Source organism: Marmota monax, unplaced genomic scaffold (assembly GCF_021218885.2).
Source record: "Marmota monax isolate L192 unplaced genomic scaffold, Marmota_monax_Labrador192_F-V1.1 WCK01_AAM20220418_F8-fsc00148, whole genome shotgun sequence".
Classification (NCBI taxonomy): domain Eukaryota; kingdom Metazoa; phylum Chordata; class Mammalia; order Rodentia; family Sciuridae; genus Marmota; species Marmota monax.
Genome location: NW_026693034.1, coordinates 1,712,025 through 1,730,309, shown reverse-complemented (window position 1 = coordinate 1,730,309; position 18,285 = coordinate 1,712,025). Strand labels below are relative to the sequence as shown.

General features: G+C 39.9%; 1 protein-coding gene across 2 annotated transcripts in view; it reads left to right on the top strand.

The window, feature by feature from the left end:
- The first annotated feature begins 9,166 nt into the window (after positions 1-9,166).
- Positions 9,167-18,285, top strand: part of Lmtk2 (lemur tyrosine kinase 2) — a 90,007-nt gene continuing 80,888 nt past the window's right edge. Inside the window, exon 1 of one of the 2 annotated variants that reach the window (XM_046453684.2) lies at positions 9,167-9,563. In XM_046453684.2, the coding sequence (XP_046309640.1) occupies positions 9,482-9,563 (82 nt within the window). In that variant the 5' untranslated portion in view covers positions 9,167-9,481. Of the gene's footprint in view, positions 9,570-18,285 lie in introns of both variants that reach the window. The other variant, XM_046453683.2, reaches the window with a different exon arrangement.

The window sequence follows — 18,285 nt, the reverse complement described above, 5'->3', positions numbered from 1 at the left end:
GATGAAAATACTCTAAAATTAGATAAAGATGAAAGCATTATTACTTATAAAATGCTTAGAGCAGTGTCTGACACATCAAAAGTGATCTGTACGTCATTGTTAAATAGAACTTACCTCCAAGTGAAGGCACACATGCTAATGAGCCTGAAAAAAAAATCTGTTGAAGATGCAATTTTAAAAGTGGTATTCCACCACTGGGATGGTGGCTCAGTGGTAGAGCGCTTGCCTAGCATACATGAGGCACTGGGTACAATTCTCAGCACCATATATAAATAAGAAAATAAAATAAAGGTCCATCAACAACTAATAAAAATATACATTAAAAATGTGGTATTCCATTCCTGAGTCCTATTGTCTGTGTACTTATTTTATAAATCCTGTCATTATCTTATGGATAGCATCATTATATTGCAGTATAAACTACATATGTTAAAAGTCTTATTCTATTAGACATTAACTTTACTAAGACTGGGTCTCCCCACCTCTACAATGGGAGGTGGCTCAGGGCTCTGACAGATGCTGATGAGCTGTCCCTGAGTCAGAGGCTTTAGGAGGCAAGAGTATGTGGGGATGTCACACAAAGGCCCATGACAGACAGCCAACCCATTCTGAGGATAATGTCAGCTGCCATCCAGAAAGCAGTAAGTGGCCTTTGATTGGTGGAGAACTAGGGAGAGCCAGATGACTCTGACCCTCCTTGGTCTCCCTATTTGCCAAAGGCTGGGTTAAAGCAATACAACCGCAGCACAGATTCAAATCAAGCAAGAGTGATCATAAAGACTTTGTGGAGGGTATTCATGGCAAGACCACCAGTGTACTGCTGGTAAATAGTAAACAGGGAGAAAAAGAAATACAAATGGCTCTCTGGGAGGAAAGCGCCTTGGTTAGTAGTGTGTTTGGCAATTTCTTTGGTTTAAACAGTCACACCAGGGCTAATTTCAAGCTACAGACGTCACTGAACTTGGAGTTGGGAAGAGGCACAGTATTATAATTTCCATTGTACAGAAACAACAGGTGCAAATAATCTCAAGAGCACAGGTAACAATAAAATGTAGTAAAAAATAATTAGGAATCAATTATTTTTCTTTTTAAATAACAATTTTATTGAAATATAATTCACAGACTGTAAAACACACCCCTTAAAAGAGGCCTTTAGTGCTGTTATAGAGTTGTACAACGATCACCATTATTTAATTTTATAATATTTTTGTCACTTTATAAAAACAAATCCTACTCCTATTAGCAGTCACTTCCCGTTCCTTGCCCTACTCAGTCTCTGGCATCAACCAATCAACTTTGTCTCTTGATTCGCCTTGTCTGGGCAATTCATAAAAATGAATACTAGTGGCTTTTTTCACTTAGCATAATGTTTTCAAGGTTTGTTCCTGTTGTAGCATGGGTCGGCAATTCATTCTTTTTTATTGCCAAGGAAGATTCCATTAATATGGTTATATCGTATTTTGTTAATCCTAGTCACCAGTTGATGGGCAGCTGACTGACTTTTGGCTATTGTGAATAATGTTTCCGTGAATATTCAAGTACAAGTGTTTAGATTTCTGTTTTCATTCCTATTTTGCATAAACCTAGAAATGGACTTGCTGAATTATAAGGTGACTCTATGGATAACATTTTGAGGAAATGCGTGTGCTTTTTTTTTTTTTTTTTTGGTGCTTGTGGGGGTGGGTACTGGGGTTTGAACCCAGGGCTGCTCTACCACTGAGTTACATCCTCAGCCCATTTTATTTTATTTAATTATTGTGATCATTTTTGTGGTATTTTATTTCATTTTTGTGGGGATGGAACCTAGGGGCCCTCTACCGCTGAGTATGTTCCTGGCCCTTTTTATTTTTTATGTTGAGACAGGGTGTTCCTAAGTTTCCTAGACTGGCCTCAAATTTGTGCTCCTCCTGAGTCAATGGGGCGATAAGCAGGCACCACCATGCCCAACTGAATATCTTCTTTGGAGAACTGCCCATTTAGATCCATTGAAAAAATAAGTTATTTTTATTTTTATGAATTAAAAGAGCTGTTCATATATCTGAACACAAGTTCTTTATTAGATATGTGATTTGGAGAGATTTTCCCCTATTTTGTGGGTTGTCATTTTACTCGTGGTCTGAAATAACAGTACCAAGTGAATAGTATTTATTTATATTTCATTCCTTTACTGCTGAGTAATATTCCATTATAAGGATATACCATGTTTTGCTAATCCGTCCCTCAGTTGATAGACATTTGGGTTCCTTCCACTTCTTGGCTGTTATGAATAATTCTGTTTTGAACATTTGTGGGCAAGATTTCATATGCACATATGTATTCAATACTATGAAAAATATATGTGGAAGTGGAACTGTTGGGTAAGATGGGAACACTCTGTTTAACTTTTAAGGAACTGCCAGTCTTCCAAAGCATCTGGGCCACTGATGTAGGTGCCTATCAGTAATGAGTTCCAATTTCTCCATCTTTTTGCCAACACTCATATCTTGCCACTTTTTTGGGGGGGGTATTTAAAAAACTCATCCTAGTGGGTTTGAAGTGGCATTGATTTGCATTTCCCTGGTGCCTGAGGATTGAACGTTGTTTTATTTTTTCTTGTTATTTTGTGTATGTTCTTTGAAGAAATGTGTGTTCATATCTTTTGCCCAATAGTTAATTGAGTTCTTTGCCTTCTTGTTATTGAGTTGTTAGAGTTTTTTTTTAATAGATTCTAGATGCAAATATCAGATACATGATTTTCAAATATTTTGCCCCATTTTGTGGGTTGTCCTTTTACTTTTTGATGGTGAATAACAAGCACAGATATTTTTAATTTTGATGAAATCAAATCTGTCAACTTTTCTCTGTTTACTTGTGCTTATGTCCTTCACTGAAAACATCACCTAATCCAAGGTTGTGAAGATTTGTGCCTATATTTTTTTCTAAGAGTTTCATAATTTTAGTGCTTGGTTCTTGATTCATCTTGAGTTAATTTTTGCATGTGGTGTTAGATAGGGGTCCACAATCCTTTTACCTGTGGATATCCACTACCCCATAGAATTTGTTGAAAAACTATTCTTTCCCATTGAATTGTTTTGGCATTCTTATTGAAAATCAATTGACTGTAAACATTGAGGTTTATTTCTAGATCCCCAATTATATTGTTTGAACTACATATGCTAGTGTCATACTGTTTGGATAACCATAGTTTTATAGTACATTTTAATTTTTTTATTTGTTATTTTTAATTATACATGAGGGTATAGTCTATTTTGACATATTTATACAAACACGGAGTATATCTTATTTCTAATTGGGATCCCAGTCTTGTGGAAATACACAGTGTTGAGATTCACTGTGGTGTATTCATATGTGTACATAGGAAAGTAATGTCAGATTCATTCCACTGTCTTTATTCCTATCCTCCTCCTTCCCCTTTATTCTCCTTTGTCTAATCCACTGGACTTCTATTCTTCATACCACATTTTTAAATCACAAAGTGTGATTCCTTCAACATTTTTTCTTTATTCCCCGCTCCCCAAGTTTGTTTTGACTATTCTGGGACCCCCAAATTTCCATGTAACTTTTAGGACTAGAGTCTTAATTTATAAAAAAAAAATAATTATAGAATTTTGGTGGGGATCACGTTAGATCAGCAGATCATTTGGAAAGTATTGCCTTAACAATAGTAAGTCTTCTGAGCCACAAACCTGAAGTCTCTTGCTACTTCTTGAAGTCTTCTTTATTGTCTTTCGACAGACATTTAATTATTTAGACATTTATGAAAATGATTTAAAGCCTTTGTCTTTAAAGGCTTCTCAGCTTCCTCAAGGAACATTTCGTTTTGTTTTTGTCTTTGCAGCACGGGGGATTGAACTCTCGGAGCCTCGCATGTGCTGTGCAGGTGTTCTATCACTGAGCTACATTCCCAGCCCTTTTTTATTTTATTTAGAGGCAGGGTCTCACTAAGTCGCCAGGCTGGCCTTGAACTTGTGATCCTTCTTGTGATCCTTTAGCCTCCTAAGCAGAAGGGATTACAGGTGTACCGCACTCCGCCTTTTTAAGCAGGATCTATGTTGGCCACACTGGTCTTGAACTGCTGAACTCAAGAGATCCTCCCATCTCAGATTCCCAAGTAGTTTTAACTACAGGTGTACCACCATGCTCCTCAGTTTTATTGAAATCCATCCTGTGTATAGATCATATTTTACCATTTCCTTTGCATGTCTTTAACTCTTTGAAAACTGGCGACTGATTGATTTTACTTGTTCTTTTTAGTTATACATGATAGTAGAAAGTATTTTGACATACATACATGGAATAAAACTTTCCATTTTTATGGTCATACATGATGTGGAGCTTCACTAGTCATGTACTCATATATGAACATAGAAAAGTTATGTCCAATTCATTCTTCTGTCTTTCCTATTCCCACCTCCAACTCCCCTGTGCTCAATCTGGTGAACCTCCCCTTTGCTCCCCCCAGTCTATTGTGAGTAAGCATCTGCACATCAGAGAGAACATTTGGCTTTTGGTTTTTTGGGATTGGCTTATTTCACTTAGCATGATAGTTTCCAGTTCCATCCATTTACCCACAAATGCCATAAGTTCATTTCTTTATGGCTGAATTAGTTCATTGTGTAAAAGTACCACATTTTCTTTACCCATTCATCTGTTGAAGGCATCTAGTTTGGTTCCCTAGCTTAGCTACTGTGAATGGAGCTGCTATAAACCTTGATGTGGCCACATCATTGTAGTAGGCTGATTTTAAGTCCTTTGGGTATAAACCAAGGAGTGGGATATCTGGGTCAAATAGTGGTTCCATTCCAAGTTTTCTGAGGGATCTCCATACTGCTTCCAGAGTAATTGCATAAATTTGCAGCCTCACCAGCAATGTATGAGTGTACTTTTTCCCACATTCTTTCCAACATTTATCGTTACTTGTATTCTTGATAATTGCCATTCTGTCTGGAGTTAGATAGAATCTCAGTGTAGTTTTAATTTGCATTTCTCTACTTGCTAGGATATTAAATATTTTTTTCAGATATTTATTGACTGATTTTTTGTATTTCTTCTTCTGTGAAGTGTCTATTCAGTTCCTTTGCCCATTTATTTATTGGGTTATTTGGGTATTTTTGGGTCAAGTTTTTTGAGTTCTCTACATATCCTGGAGATTAATGCTTTACCTGAAGTGCAGGTGGCAAAGATTTTCTCCCCTTCTATAGGCTCTTTCTTCACATTCTTGTTTGTTTCCTTAGCTGTGAAGAAGCTTTTTAGCTTCATCCCATTTATCGATTCTTGATTTTACTTGTGCTTTAGGAATCTTGTTGAGGAATTTGGTTCCTGAGCCAATATGATGGCAAATTTGGCCTACATTTTCTTCTAGTAGGAGTAGGGTCTCTGGTCTACTGCTTTGGTCTTTGATCCACTTTCAATTGAGTTCTGTGCAGGGTGAGAGAGGGGGGTCTAATTTCATTTTGTTACATATGGATTTCCAGTTTTCCCAGCACCATTTGTTGAAGAGGCTCTCTCTTCTCCAATGTATAAAACTGGACATTTTCAATCATATAATGTGGAAGCTCTGGAAATCAATATTCCTTGATACCTCCCTCCCCCCCAGTTCTGTGTTTTTCTTTCTGCTGCTGCCACTATTCATTTTTTAGTGGGGACGTGTACTGGGGATTGAACTCAGGGGCACTTGACCACTGACCCACATCCCCAGCCCTATTTTGTGTTTTATTTAGAGATGGGATCTCACTGAGTCGCTTAGCACCTCACTTTTGCTGAGGCTGGCTTTGAACTCGCCATCCTCCTGCCTCAGCCTCCTGAGCCACTGGGATCACAGGCATGTATCACTATGCCTGGTGCCACCATTTACTTTTTAAAGTGACTTTCCTGGATTAATTCTATAAGGTCTCTACTTTTTAAATTTGTATATGGCCCCCGAAGTCTCTGTTAACTTAGTGGTCAGTTAATGATTATACAGAGATTTCTTTAAATACTTTGAACCAATACATGTCCCTGGTGTGGTATGTGTGGCATGTGGTATAGGGGTTAGGGAATGCTCTTGCAGTCTAAAAGTTGGCCCCGTCTTAATTTTTTCTGCTTATATAGTTGCAAGATCAGCCAGGATGAGAAATGAAGGCCTTCTCATACCTTTCCTGGGTGTATTCACAGTCCTGAAGAGGTGCATGGCTTTCTAGATTTCCAGCAATATGGTGGAGCTTTTCAAGGCTCCTATTAACATATCAATCTTTTTTTTAAGTTTTTTTGACCAGCCAACCGGTGTTACTGGCTCAGGCAGCTGCCATGTTAGATGACGGCTGCTGATTATTTTCAACAAACTGGGGATAGGAATTTCTGAGTCTTATCAAATAAGGAGAAGCCTGGAAAACCGTGCCCCTCTAGGGTGCTCTGGAACAGCCACAATTCTCTGGGGATAAGGCTTTTGCAGGAGTTCCAAACCTATGCTTCCCATTCCAGGACCAGTAACCTGCTTGTTTTCACGGTTATCACTGTGGTGACGCTGCTCATTTCCAGGGCTATCATACAGATGAGGAGAGAAAAATGGGACTGGGCAAGTGAAAAATGCTGTGAAACTCATTGCTGTTACCAAAATCCAGCCATTTTCTTTAATAAATTGACTTGGGTTGTTGCAAACCTCTGGCATATTTCTAGAGTTCTGAAAAGTTGATTTTGACAATATCTGCCAGCTTTCCATTCTGGAAGCACTTCTTTTCATTACCTTTGTTTTAATATAATTTATTTAATTGCAAATTTATATAATTTATGTTTTCCTGTCGTACTAAGAATTGAACCCAGGCATTGAACCCATGAATTGAACCCACTGAACTACATCCCTAGCACTTCTCTATTTTTTCAATTAGGGTCTCACCAAGTTACCAAGGCTGGCCTCAAATGTGTCATTCTCCTGCCTCAGCCTTCCAAGTTGCTGTGTCTGGCTATATAATTTTATTTTATTTTTTTAATTTTTAATTGATTTGTTTTAGTTGTAGATGGACACAATACCTTTATTTTTTTATTTATTTTTATGTGGTGCTGAGGATGGAACCCAGTGACTCACACATATGAGGCAAGCGCTCTACTGCTGAGCCACAATCCCAGCCCCATATATAATTTAATTTTTAACGATGGCTGTGTTTGACAACTGGCATGCAAAACTCCTGAAGATTTAATAATTGGCTTTCACTGGCTGGAACCAGCCTCCTCCGGTGCCCCACAGACTGGACCCTCCCAGATGCCCCCATTTGATCCAGTTAAGCTCTGTAAACCTTTAGAGTATTTGCTGGGTGCAGGGTATTTAAAAGTATTCCAGGAGTACAGCTCACCCAGTATTAAACTGACTCCATATTCTTCAGTATATGGACCTTAGGTGTCTGTAGGACACACACTGCCAGAGCTTCCTGGCAGGACACACACTGTCAGAGGGTCTTCCAAGTGATGACTTGGCATGGAGGAAAATTTGGAAAAGGCTGCACACATGTGAGAACAGCTATAGAAATGCCGAAAGGTATCACTTCTTATCTTAGAGATCTAATCCCAAATTGTGCCAAAGGCTCAGTTTTCTGACTCCTGGGTGAAACTTACCAAAGCCAACAGGACAACAGGACTTTGTTTTATAAAATGTACAACTGGAAGTCTTCAAGGGAAGTACAGGGCAAAGGTATAAATGATGAGATGAGTGGTGGAGTAGTTTCCATTAGATGCCCTCTGAAGAATGTGTACCTTAACCCCTGCTCTGTGCAAAGGGGAAAAAAATGTTTTTTTTTTAACATTTGGACTTGCTCAAATAATAACAAAACTTGCTTTGTGATTGTAGAATGATGTGTTGTTGGGGTGTACTTTAATTAACTACCACAGGATTAGGAGGCAGGGCCTTTATCCAGCCAACAATGCTGTAAGTAGCCAGTCTCTTCCCACCTGTGAGTGAGCATTCCCCAGCTTCCTTAAATGCAAAACATGGAGCTTCCTGATAAAAGTAGAAGCACAAGAGGGTCACTGTGTCTCTTTTCTAGACCTTTGCTTTCCTTCTTTTTCTCCCAGAGAGATGAGCAGAAAGTCGATGGATCTTTTACTTACTGTGCCACATGCCAGATATTGGTTTCCTTATATGTTTACTGACTTTCCTCAATCATACAACAAATGTTCCCCTGACATTGTCTGTGTCCTGCTCTGGATTAGCACAAAGGACAGCTAGCATTTCGGATGTTTCTATTGGGGAGGCTCCCTTTCCAGTTGGTAAAGTCTTACCTGATACAATTCAAATCAGTTTCTTTCATGTGCACATTGGACCACATGTGCTTCCCCAGCACTTTTCTCTGTTACAGATAACCTAGAAAGTGCTTTCTTTATTTTCTTTGCAAGACTATGGCTCTGGCCTCACCTGGGAATGCTTCTCCCTGGCACCCAGGACCAGGACCTGGCACCATTTCTTTAAAGAGCCCCTACTCCAAGCCAAGTCCTGTGCCTGCTTTGGGGAACTCCCAGCTGAATCAGACACAGTTCCTGTCCTCAAGGAACTTTCAGTCACAGGAACAATAAAACATGGCAGTGGGGATAGGATGACGTCAGGTTCACGGTTCTAGGAGATGCCAGTCATTCATCCCGGGAATTGGCAAGGAGCCTTCCTCCATGAAGTCATACTTCAGGTGTGTCTTGACAGATGAAAGGAAAAGTGTCTCTGCCAGGTGGACAAGAGGGGACAGGAAGGGCTCTCCTGCCAGAAGGAACAGCTTGAGCTCAGGAGCAGAATCAGTGGGTGATGAATTCTCGTTCAATTGAAATAAAAAGCCCAAAGCGCTCAGAAGGCTGATAGGATGTGTAGGTCAACCTAAGGAGAAAAGCCTAAGACGGCTTTGACAAATAAAAAAGGCAGAAAACAAAACAGGACTATTTTTTGGTGTCACAAAATACCGAGGAAAATCAGGATGAATTTTGCGTGGATTTTTATCGTCTTCTTTATATTTTCCTGTATTTTTAAATTTAAAATAATTGTCGGTATTACCTGCTGCCCACGCACTTCTCGGTCTGCAGGGGGCGCACCGGCGGCCACCTCGCCACCTCCTCCAGGGTGAGGGGCCGGGTCTCCAGGGCCGATATGTACTGACGAATGGCTGGTCGGGCTGTCTGTCACGACGTCCCGCCTCCGTGCTACGTCACATGACGCAGCCCATCATGGCGGCAGGATCGCGGCTGCCCGGGCCCGCGGCTCCGCAAGGTGGCTGCCGTTGCTGCTGTTAAGAGGCGGCGGCGGCGGCGGCGGCGGCGGCGCAGACTGGCGGGCAGGATGGTGTTTCTGCGGCCGGAGCGGCGGGTGCGGACTAGGAGCCGGGCTGAGGTTTGGCCGAAGCAACGTGTGCCCAGGAGCAGCCGGCGCGGGTGTCTCTGAGGCAGCGGAGGGAGGCAGGACCGACTGACTGGCGGACGGACCGACCCACGGAAGGCGACCGGAGAGCCGGCCCCGGGGGGCTGTGCCGTGGGCGAGATGCCGGGGCCGCCGGCGTTACTGCTGCTGCTGCTGCTCCTGGCCGCCGGCAGTGCCGGGGCCGCGCCACTTCCGCAAACAGGTGCAGGTGAGCGGGCCGCGGCGGGCGCGGGGCTGCGGGGCCGCTGCGGCGAGGCTGGGGCCGCGGGTCGGCGGGGTCTGGCCTCGGCGCGGAGGGATCAGAGGGCGTGCGGAGGGCAGGAGGCCCGGGGACGCTAATCATGAGGGAGATTTCTGCCGCAGGGGCGTGGGATGGGGGCGGGGGCAAGGCGGTGCCGTGGGGGCTGGGGAGAGCGGCGGGAGAGGTGGCAGCCAGCGACCCCTCTCCACTAGGCTGCGGTACCGGCTCTGGACCTGTTGCCTAAAGGTCCCCAGCTTATTCCCTTCACGACAGTTCTGTTCCTTTTCCAGATGTCACCTGCCTCTTGTGCATTTCTCACATCTTATTGTAAGAACCATTTCTTAGCTCTCATCATACTTAAATGCAAATGACTTGTCGAGCTGTGCCGAGTTTCCTTTCATCCCTGCAACTTGTTCTGAAGTTGTAAATTGATTTTAGTAGTTTTTATTTGGAATGAATCCAGGGGATGAGAAGGAAACAACGATAATATTTCTATTTTAGGAAGCCAGTGATTAGAGTAGCAGATTTTGAATAACTATTGACAAACTGGCCTAAGGGTAATTGAAGTTTCTATTTTAGCGTTAACAGCGTGTGATTTTCCTTTTTCTCCGCCCCCTTCCACATTTTCTTCATGTTGTTTGCATTTTGGAGATTTATTATCCTAAAAAAAGCTTCAACCCAAGAAAGCATTTCAAGTTGGACTTTTTTTTTTTTTTTTAAAGGAGGAAAAATATCTAGGCAAACTTGCCTTGCTTGTCTACTGATTATTGTTGCAATGAGGAGCAATTGAAATTTGATAGATTAAAAAAATAGTGTTGGAAGAAACCTTAAATAAAATTGAGTCCAATTTCTTCATCTTATTGAAGAATGGTGGTCAAATGACCTACCCAAGGTGACACAGCTAAATTGTAGTTGGAGCTGCAAACCCAGGTCTTAGATTTCTCCGCTTGTGTGATTTTTTTTTTTTTCCCAGTTTTCCTCAAGTATCCTAGTGGTTAATGGAATATTACTCCTGAGTCAGGAGTTATTTTAGAATAATGTTAATTGGCTGCCGAATGTGGAAGTTCTGCCTTCAGTAAAGACACATTTGTTAGATAAATCTACAGTGAAAACTATATGTAATTGCTTCCAGAGCTACACCAGGAGTGCCTTTGAATGTTAGTGTACTGTATAAAGTAGCACCAAATTTTTGCTGTTACCTTAGAGCAAATCTTTGTAAGATGAATTTTGTGTTCTGGTACATAAGAGTGTTGTCCAAAGTGTATAGGCAGCCCAGGTACATGTCTCAGAAAGTACCTGGGAAGTTATAAAAGATTATGTGGAAAGATAGTGATGTTGATATTTAAGGATATTGCTATTGAAATTCACAATTAGCACTAAAGTAGGATGGTGGATACAGAGTATTTTTATGTCAAGGGAATTCAAGAAGCTTCCAGAAGACTTTGCACTTAGTTGAATATTTGTACATTTTGGCAAACAAGTTCTTTATAGGAACCTATAAAAATATGTCTTTTATTCCATTCTTTTATGCAGGCATAAATTATAAAAGCTGAGTTTTGTTGGGTTACTGTAAACAAAGTAATCAGGAAAATGAACCTGTAAGGAGAAATATCATATCTTGACATAAATAAAGCACAGGGAAGGACTTGATAATTTATAGCAACTTTTGCAGATTGTTCTTTCTGGTTCTTGGACCAGAAGGTATATGGTTAAGGTGTATGGTATATGAAAAACAGGTACCTAGAGTTAAGTGGTTAAGGTGTATGGTATGTGAAAAATAGGTACCTAGAGTTAAATTCAGTGGGAAAGATGTACAGACATTTGTCTTTCCATCTAAAAGAGGTTAATTCTGAACTGGGATAGATTCTTGGTCATGATGTTTTAGACCAAGAAGAATAAAGAAACCTTTGAGCTAATCCCGATTAGTGAGCTGTGGTTAAGAAAAGAAGAACAACTTTTTTTTTTTTTTTAACACTTTTAGTTGTAGATGGACACAATACCTTTATTCTGTTTGTTTATTTATGTATTTGTTTAAAATTTTTTTTAGTTGTTGATAGACCTTTATTTATTTATACGTGGTGCTGAGAATCAAACCCAGTGCCTCACACATGCCAGGCAAATGCGCTACTGCTGACCCCCAACCCCAGCCCCTGTTTGTTTACTTTATTTTTTTTTATAAAGTGTACATGTTAGCCTTTTTTTTATATATATATATAACTTTATTTTATTTATTTATATGTGGTGCTAAGGATCTAACCCAGGGCCTTGCATGTGTGAGTCGAGTGCTCTACCGCTGAGCCATAACCCCAGCCCCTGTTTGTTTATTTTTATGTGGTGCTGAAGATCAAACCCAGTGCCTCACACTGGGTAGAGGCAAGTGCTCTACCGCTGAGCCACAACCCCCTTCTGAAAGAACTCTTGAACATAGATGGGAGGTGAAAGAGCACTTAAACGTTGAAAATGAAACTCTCAAGCTTCTGATGATTTAGGGGCCTGTTCGCCAAACCAAAATAGGGCTAACTTTTCTCAATTAAGCACAGACCCATTGCATAGGGTCTTTTGATTCCTTGGTCATATTCTTTCTAAAGTGCAGAGTTTTATGGTGCAGTGTTAAAAGTATGCTTATCACAAATAGGTTGAAAAAAATATTTGAGTTTTATCCTTTGTTAGCCTATTTGTATGGGGAACAAATGAGGCAGTTAACTAAAATTCAGCTTTTAAATTGAAGTTCATTTTTCCAAAGTGTCTTTGTCATCCAGAGTTATTTCTGGGTTTGAAAGTCGAAAAGGTATTTACTCATTGAATCTTAATAAAACTGTGTAAATATATGGATTGCCCTTGACCCTCAGATCAGAAGGCATTTCTTGGTTGAACTTTATTTTGGGCCTCTTCATGGCTATGGAATGCCCTTGTGCCCCTGTCTGGGAGCCTCTTTTCCTGAGAATCCAATGTTTCTGCTGCAAGGCCCTTATTGTTATGTAGATTGAGACCTTGCTGGTCCCACTAGGAAGCTTACATAAAGGGAGAAAGTCTACCGTTTTCACACACTGTTAAATAACTATACTGAGATTATAGTTCAGTCTTTTCCTGCAGATCATGGTTATCGCATAATTCTTCTCTGGAAAACATGATGGTGCCTTTTGTAAGATTCCCGGGATTCACCTCATAAATTGGGATTCAAAATAAAGAAGGATCATGTATATGTGAAAGCATTCCTCTGAGCCCCACTTTCTTATTAATATTAGGATAGTGCTTAGACAGGGAAGCCCACTTCTATTGTTCTGTGGCATATTAGGTCACAGAGTACAGAGGAAGCTTTCAGCAGTTCCAGATAAAGGCCCTCACCGAAGCCTGTGAAGCCGGTGGGACTCAGCCACAAACACAGTTTGTGAAACCCTGGTTTTCATTTTAAACAGACTTTTATCTTGAAAAAGATTTCTATATAAGTAAAGGAATTGCTTTCTGAAGTATGTGTTTTTGTGATTATTTTAATAGTTTTTGAGAAATAAAAATTTTCAACAGGCAAATTCTTTCAGGATTTATGGCTATAAGGTTTGAAATCGGATTTAGGTTGAGATGCTATAATTGCTTTTACTTGATGATATTTTTTGTGTTAGTAAATATGCCCATCTGCACAGTAAAAGGAAGCCTGTCCAGTTTCGTAGCTGATCAGCATTGAAGTTACCAAATTCCTACTGTTTTGCTGATATCAATGTGCTGATAGTTCATGCAATATTCTTGAAATTTGGAGAGTCCTTGGGTCCTCTCTGTCCCCTGTGGGCCTTGTCACTTAGATAACAACTGTACATATAATAAAAAAGACATTGTCATGTAAACAGGGGATGTCCAGGGTTCTGAAACAGTTAAACAAATGAGTTCTCCAAAAAGTCCTTGTAACTGGATGTAGAAAAAGAATATAACTTTTCAGTGCAGTTGAGAGTAAATCTGTGAACCAATCCTAGGTGGAACATGATGTCCTAGAAAGAACTTAGGCTTTGGAGTTAGACTTAGGTGTGAGGTCTTCCTTTTCTGCTTCACTAGCTTTAAGATTGTGGGCTAGTTTCCTGGGCTTTTCTGACTCCTTAGCACTCAACTATTAAAAAGAATGTTTACTGTATAAAGGGATGTTGGGAGGGTGGGATAGTCTTGCAGTGAGACACCATATCTGTTAGCATTATGTACTTGGTAATGTAGATTTTTTAAACACTTCAGTTTTTTTTTTTTTTTTGTAAATTTGGTGGGTTGTTATAGGGTTGACTAATGGCAGGTGGTATAACTTCAGAGATTAAGCTATTTCACAGGGAATGCCTAGAATTTACTGGATTTGAAATCTTTGTTTCTCAGAATAAGTTGATATATGATGAATGGAGACCAATAGAAATAAATAAATCTGGTTGATTTATATATGATGTATAAGCTGATATTGTTACTTCTTGGAATATATAAAGTTGAGAAACTATGCTATAAATTTTTAGGATGACCTAGATCAGTCTGCTTTTTTTCATAATAAACCTGTTTTTAGGCCTCAGCATGACTAAAGCTCTTGCGAGTGAACAGTCTCTGGTTTTAATTTACTTAGAAGTACAAGAGCAATCTAAGTTTCCTTGATCCCAGACACAGTTGCATATTTGCATTAAGCATCCCCAAAGGCAGTGAGACTGAGGAAGAACTTGCCTAAGGCTGATGTTTTCCCCTGAGAAAATATCCTTTGGGAAGATTAGGGTTTTTTTCTTTTTCTCTCCTTTAAAATTGTGTACTTTTGCAGTCTACTGACTGTGCTTTATTCTTCATAATTTTTATGTGCTACTAAGATGTGAGGGAAGGATTATTGTAGAGAGGAGAAGCTGGACCGACCTCTCTGGACTGGAACAGACTGCCACATTTAGGGTTGCTATGATTCCATATGAGGACTCAACTTTCTTTCTTTTTTCTTTTTTTTTTTTTTTTGAGTCCTCATATGAAGATACCATTTTAAAAGAAAGCTGGGGAAATATGGTAAAATCATTGTGTCTGTGGAGCAAAAATATTGAAGTGAGGAATTTTAAAATTATGGTAAGTGACTAACTTGGAACCATGCCTTGGCATTACAGTTATTTGCCATAGAAAACAGTCATATCAGAAGAATAACCTGAGTATTTTTAAAATGTTTTCTTGGCAAAGGTTAGCACAGTGCAGCAATCCCAAAGCTTATTTGATTTTATTGTGATTCAAGTGGGAAAAGTGAGAACTGTTGATGCCAAATGTCTCAGGTGCCTGAATCCTGACAAGCGAGTGCCTCTTATTCTACTTGCCCCTTCTAGGGCTGGCCTTCTGTCTGCCAAAGCTACCAAGAGTGACTTGTGTTCCTTTGACTTCCTGGGACTGGAGGTGATGGTGGTGGTGGTAACCTGAAACTTGACATTTTTGGCAATTTTTATTTTACCATATAGTATGTGTTTGTTTTCATATTTTTAAAGACTTCAGTTACCATCAGGTCAAATAGATGTGTGGACCATGTGCCATGGCCACAGTAGCCCCTAGCTCCCTGTATCTAACCCCAGTTTGGTCAGGGAAGATCATAGCATCTACAAATCTGCAGTAGTGTGTCTCGTTCCTGCTTCCATTCTCCACCTTGTATGACTTTTCTTACGAGCAAAATTGATCTGCTTTCTGCTTACAGTTTGCAGAATATTCTGTGCAAATTCCCATCCCTATTTGTGAATGTCTATCTCTTCTCTTTCTTTTCCAGGTTCAGATTTTTTTTTTAACTTCTTCATAGACTCAGCTTCCTACTGAGCTCTGTGTCCTGGAACAGTCCTTAGAGATTGCTACCCTGGTGAACTCTAGGGTCTGTACCTGTGGGACAAGATATTGCATGGGTGCTGGGTGAACATAGTGCAGTTTAGATTTTGATTTATCTTCAGTTCATCCTTTTAAAATTTTGACTTATGTGACTCTTTAAGGTACAGAATACATACATTGGTACACTAACATGTTTTAGTGGTTTGTAGATAATTTACATGGAATGGAAGTAGGGAAAATTTACTGTTAGACTGTGTGATCAGATGGGTTTGGAGTCATTGTACCAGTCTACCACTTGTGCTTAATAAAACACTACTTATTATCATTGTTTCTTTTTTTCATTATTGGGGATTAAATCCATGGGTGCTTTACCACTGAGCTACATTTCCCAGCCCTTTTTATTTTGTGTTCTGAGATAGAGGGTCTTGCTAAGTGCCCAGGCTGGCCTGGAACTTCTGATTCTTCTGCTATGACCTCCCATGTAACTGGGATTACCGGCATGAACCACCATTTCTGTCTTTGTTTAAGTCTCTTTATCTGGATTGCAAGGACAGTGTCTCATATCATTGGTATTTCTAATGAGTTTGCATGGTATGTTACTAGTGATAGATGCCCAATTGGAACTTAGAAGTGAGGATGATGAAGATGGTACTGGAGAAAAGAGTTCTGCAGTGTGCAGGTGTGTTGGAAGGAGTTGGTGAAAGTTAGCATCTCATTCTCCTGCAGACGTGACTTTTCAACCAGTCAAAGCCTTCATTTGGAATGAGGCCATTTATTGTGTTTTTGTTTTGATAAAATTTTTGGTAGTCTTTAAAAAATACAATAAACTTTGAGAAAACTTTTAGATAGAAAAATTGCAGAGATAGCACAGAGTGTTCCTGTATTTCTCTTACCCAGTTTCCCCTATTGTTAACATCTTACGTTAAATGTAGTACATTTGTCATAACTAAGGAAACAATATTAATTATTATTATTAACTGAAGTCCCTACTTGAGTATCTTTTTCATGTCCTTTTTCTCCTCCAGGATACCTCATTATGTTTAGTAGTCCTGTCTCCTTGGGCTCCTCCAGTTGTTCCTTGCTTTTGATGACCTTGACAGTTTTGAGGTGTGTTGGTCAGGTGTTTTGTAGTGTCCCACCACTGAGCTTCTTTGATGGTTTTTCATGATTAGATGGGGATTATGGGTTTTGAGAGGAAGATCACAAAGATAAAATGCCTTTCTCATCATGTAATGTCAAGGGTGCTAAATGCTTTCTGCGTGACCTGACACTGGTCACCTGGCTGAGGGGGGAGTTTGACAGCTTTCCTCCCTCTCCAAACTGTCATTTGCACACTGCACAATGTGAGTTAATGTTCCACCCCAAGGGGGAAGTAACTACAGATATGATTTGGAATTCTTCTGTATGGGAGATTTGACTATTCTCCCCCATTTATTTCTTTATGCAAGCTTCTGTTTATATCAATTTGGACACATGGATATTTATTGGCTTTGTAATCCAGTGCTGTGTTATTTACTTTGTTGTTCAAATTGTAGTAGCCTTGGCCCTTGGGAGCGCTTTCATTTGGCTCCTGTTTTCTTTTCTCTTTTTACGATAGTACTTCCTTACTTTATGGCATTACAAGGAGTGACAGGCTCATCTTGTATATTCCCTGCCCCAGTCCTAGAATCAGCCATTTCTCCAGGGAGCCCTGGTTCATTTGTTTGGAGAAGGATATTGTAAACCAAGATCTGGGTGCTGGGTTTGCTCGATGCTCCTGGGACACTTAAATAATGAGTTTTAATCTTCTGCTTCCTTTGTCTGCTCTTTAGTACTGGGGGAGGAACAATTTTGTAGGGACAAAGGACCACTTAGAGACAGGTAACTTGCAAGAAATCTGTTGATGTTCTCTCCCTGGCATTCTTTTAAATACCATCACATATATTTTGAACATCACATTTGTGGTATTAATTGCATTATGATGATATTGGTAGGATATTATTTTTCTTTTTAAAGCAGCAGATGTATGAAAAGTAGATTTGATTTACCCTCTCCACAAACAGCCAAATTTCTCAGAGTGCAAGGGGAACTTCTTTGGCCTAAACCTTTAGCAAGAGAGGATTATTTTAGGAAGTCTTTCAACATTGGAATACTTTAAAGGGATTGTAGGCAACTCCTTTAATTGGTCAAAGTTCAATAAAATATGTCCGAAGGCAAGGCTCTGGAAGTTCCCAAGGGGCTGTGGACGTGTTTCCATTTGTTTCCAGAGCTTTTCATTTCATTTTTATCACGGAAAATGTCAAACATATATTAATAAAATAAATGGTGAATCTTCACTTCCCCTTTGCCCAGCATCAGCAGTTTTAAATTTACAGTCAGTCTTGTTTCACCTGTACCCTTACCACTGCCAGCAAGCACCCTTTTGTTTTGATGTAAAACCCAGTCCCGGGTTGCTTCAGTTGTAACTGCTTCAGGAGGAAGAATGTTTTATAAAACAGGATTGCTTGTATCAGGATCAGCATCTACTGTGTAGGTATTTGCAAAAGTATAGACTTGGGATTCTGACTAACCACTTGAATCAGAATTCTGTTCTGTTATTCTACTCCCACCCTTTGCCCTCTGCAACACAAATACTGTATTTTCTAGATATAAAGTCATATCATTTATTTAATAGAAACCTGCGACATGTGTAACTAAGGATGTTCAAAGAAAAAAAAAACAATTAAAATTTAAAATTAATGCTAGGTAGTGCTGATCATGATCATGCCTGGACATTGCTCTGAAGAGTCCTCTGTGAAAAGCAGAGGTGCTGTAACCTCTAAGTAACTTTTGTCTTTTTTTGACTTCAGCTTGACCTCAAGAAGTTGATATGAATAATAGCCTCTGTACATTTTATAACTATCCTGTATAAATACCAAAAACC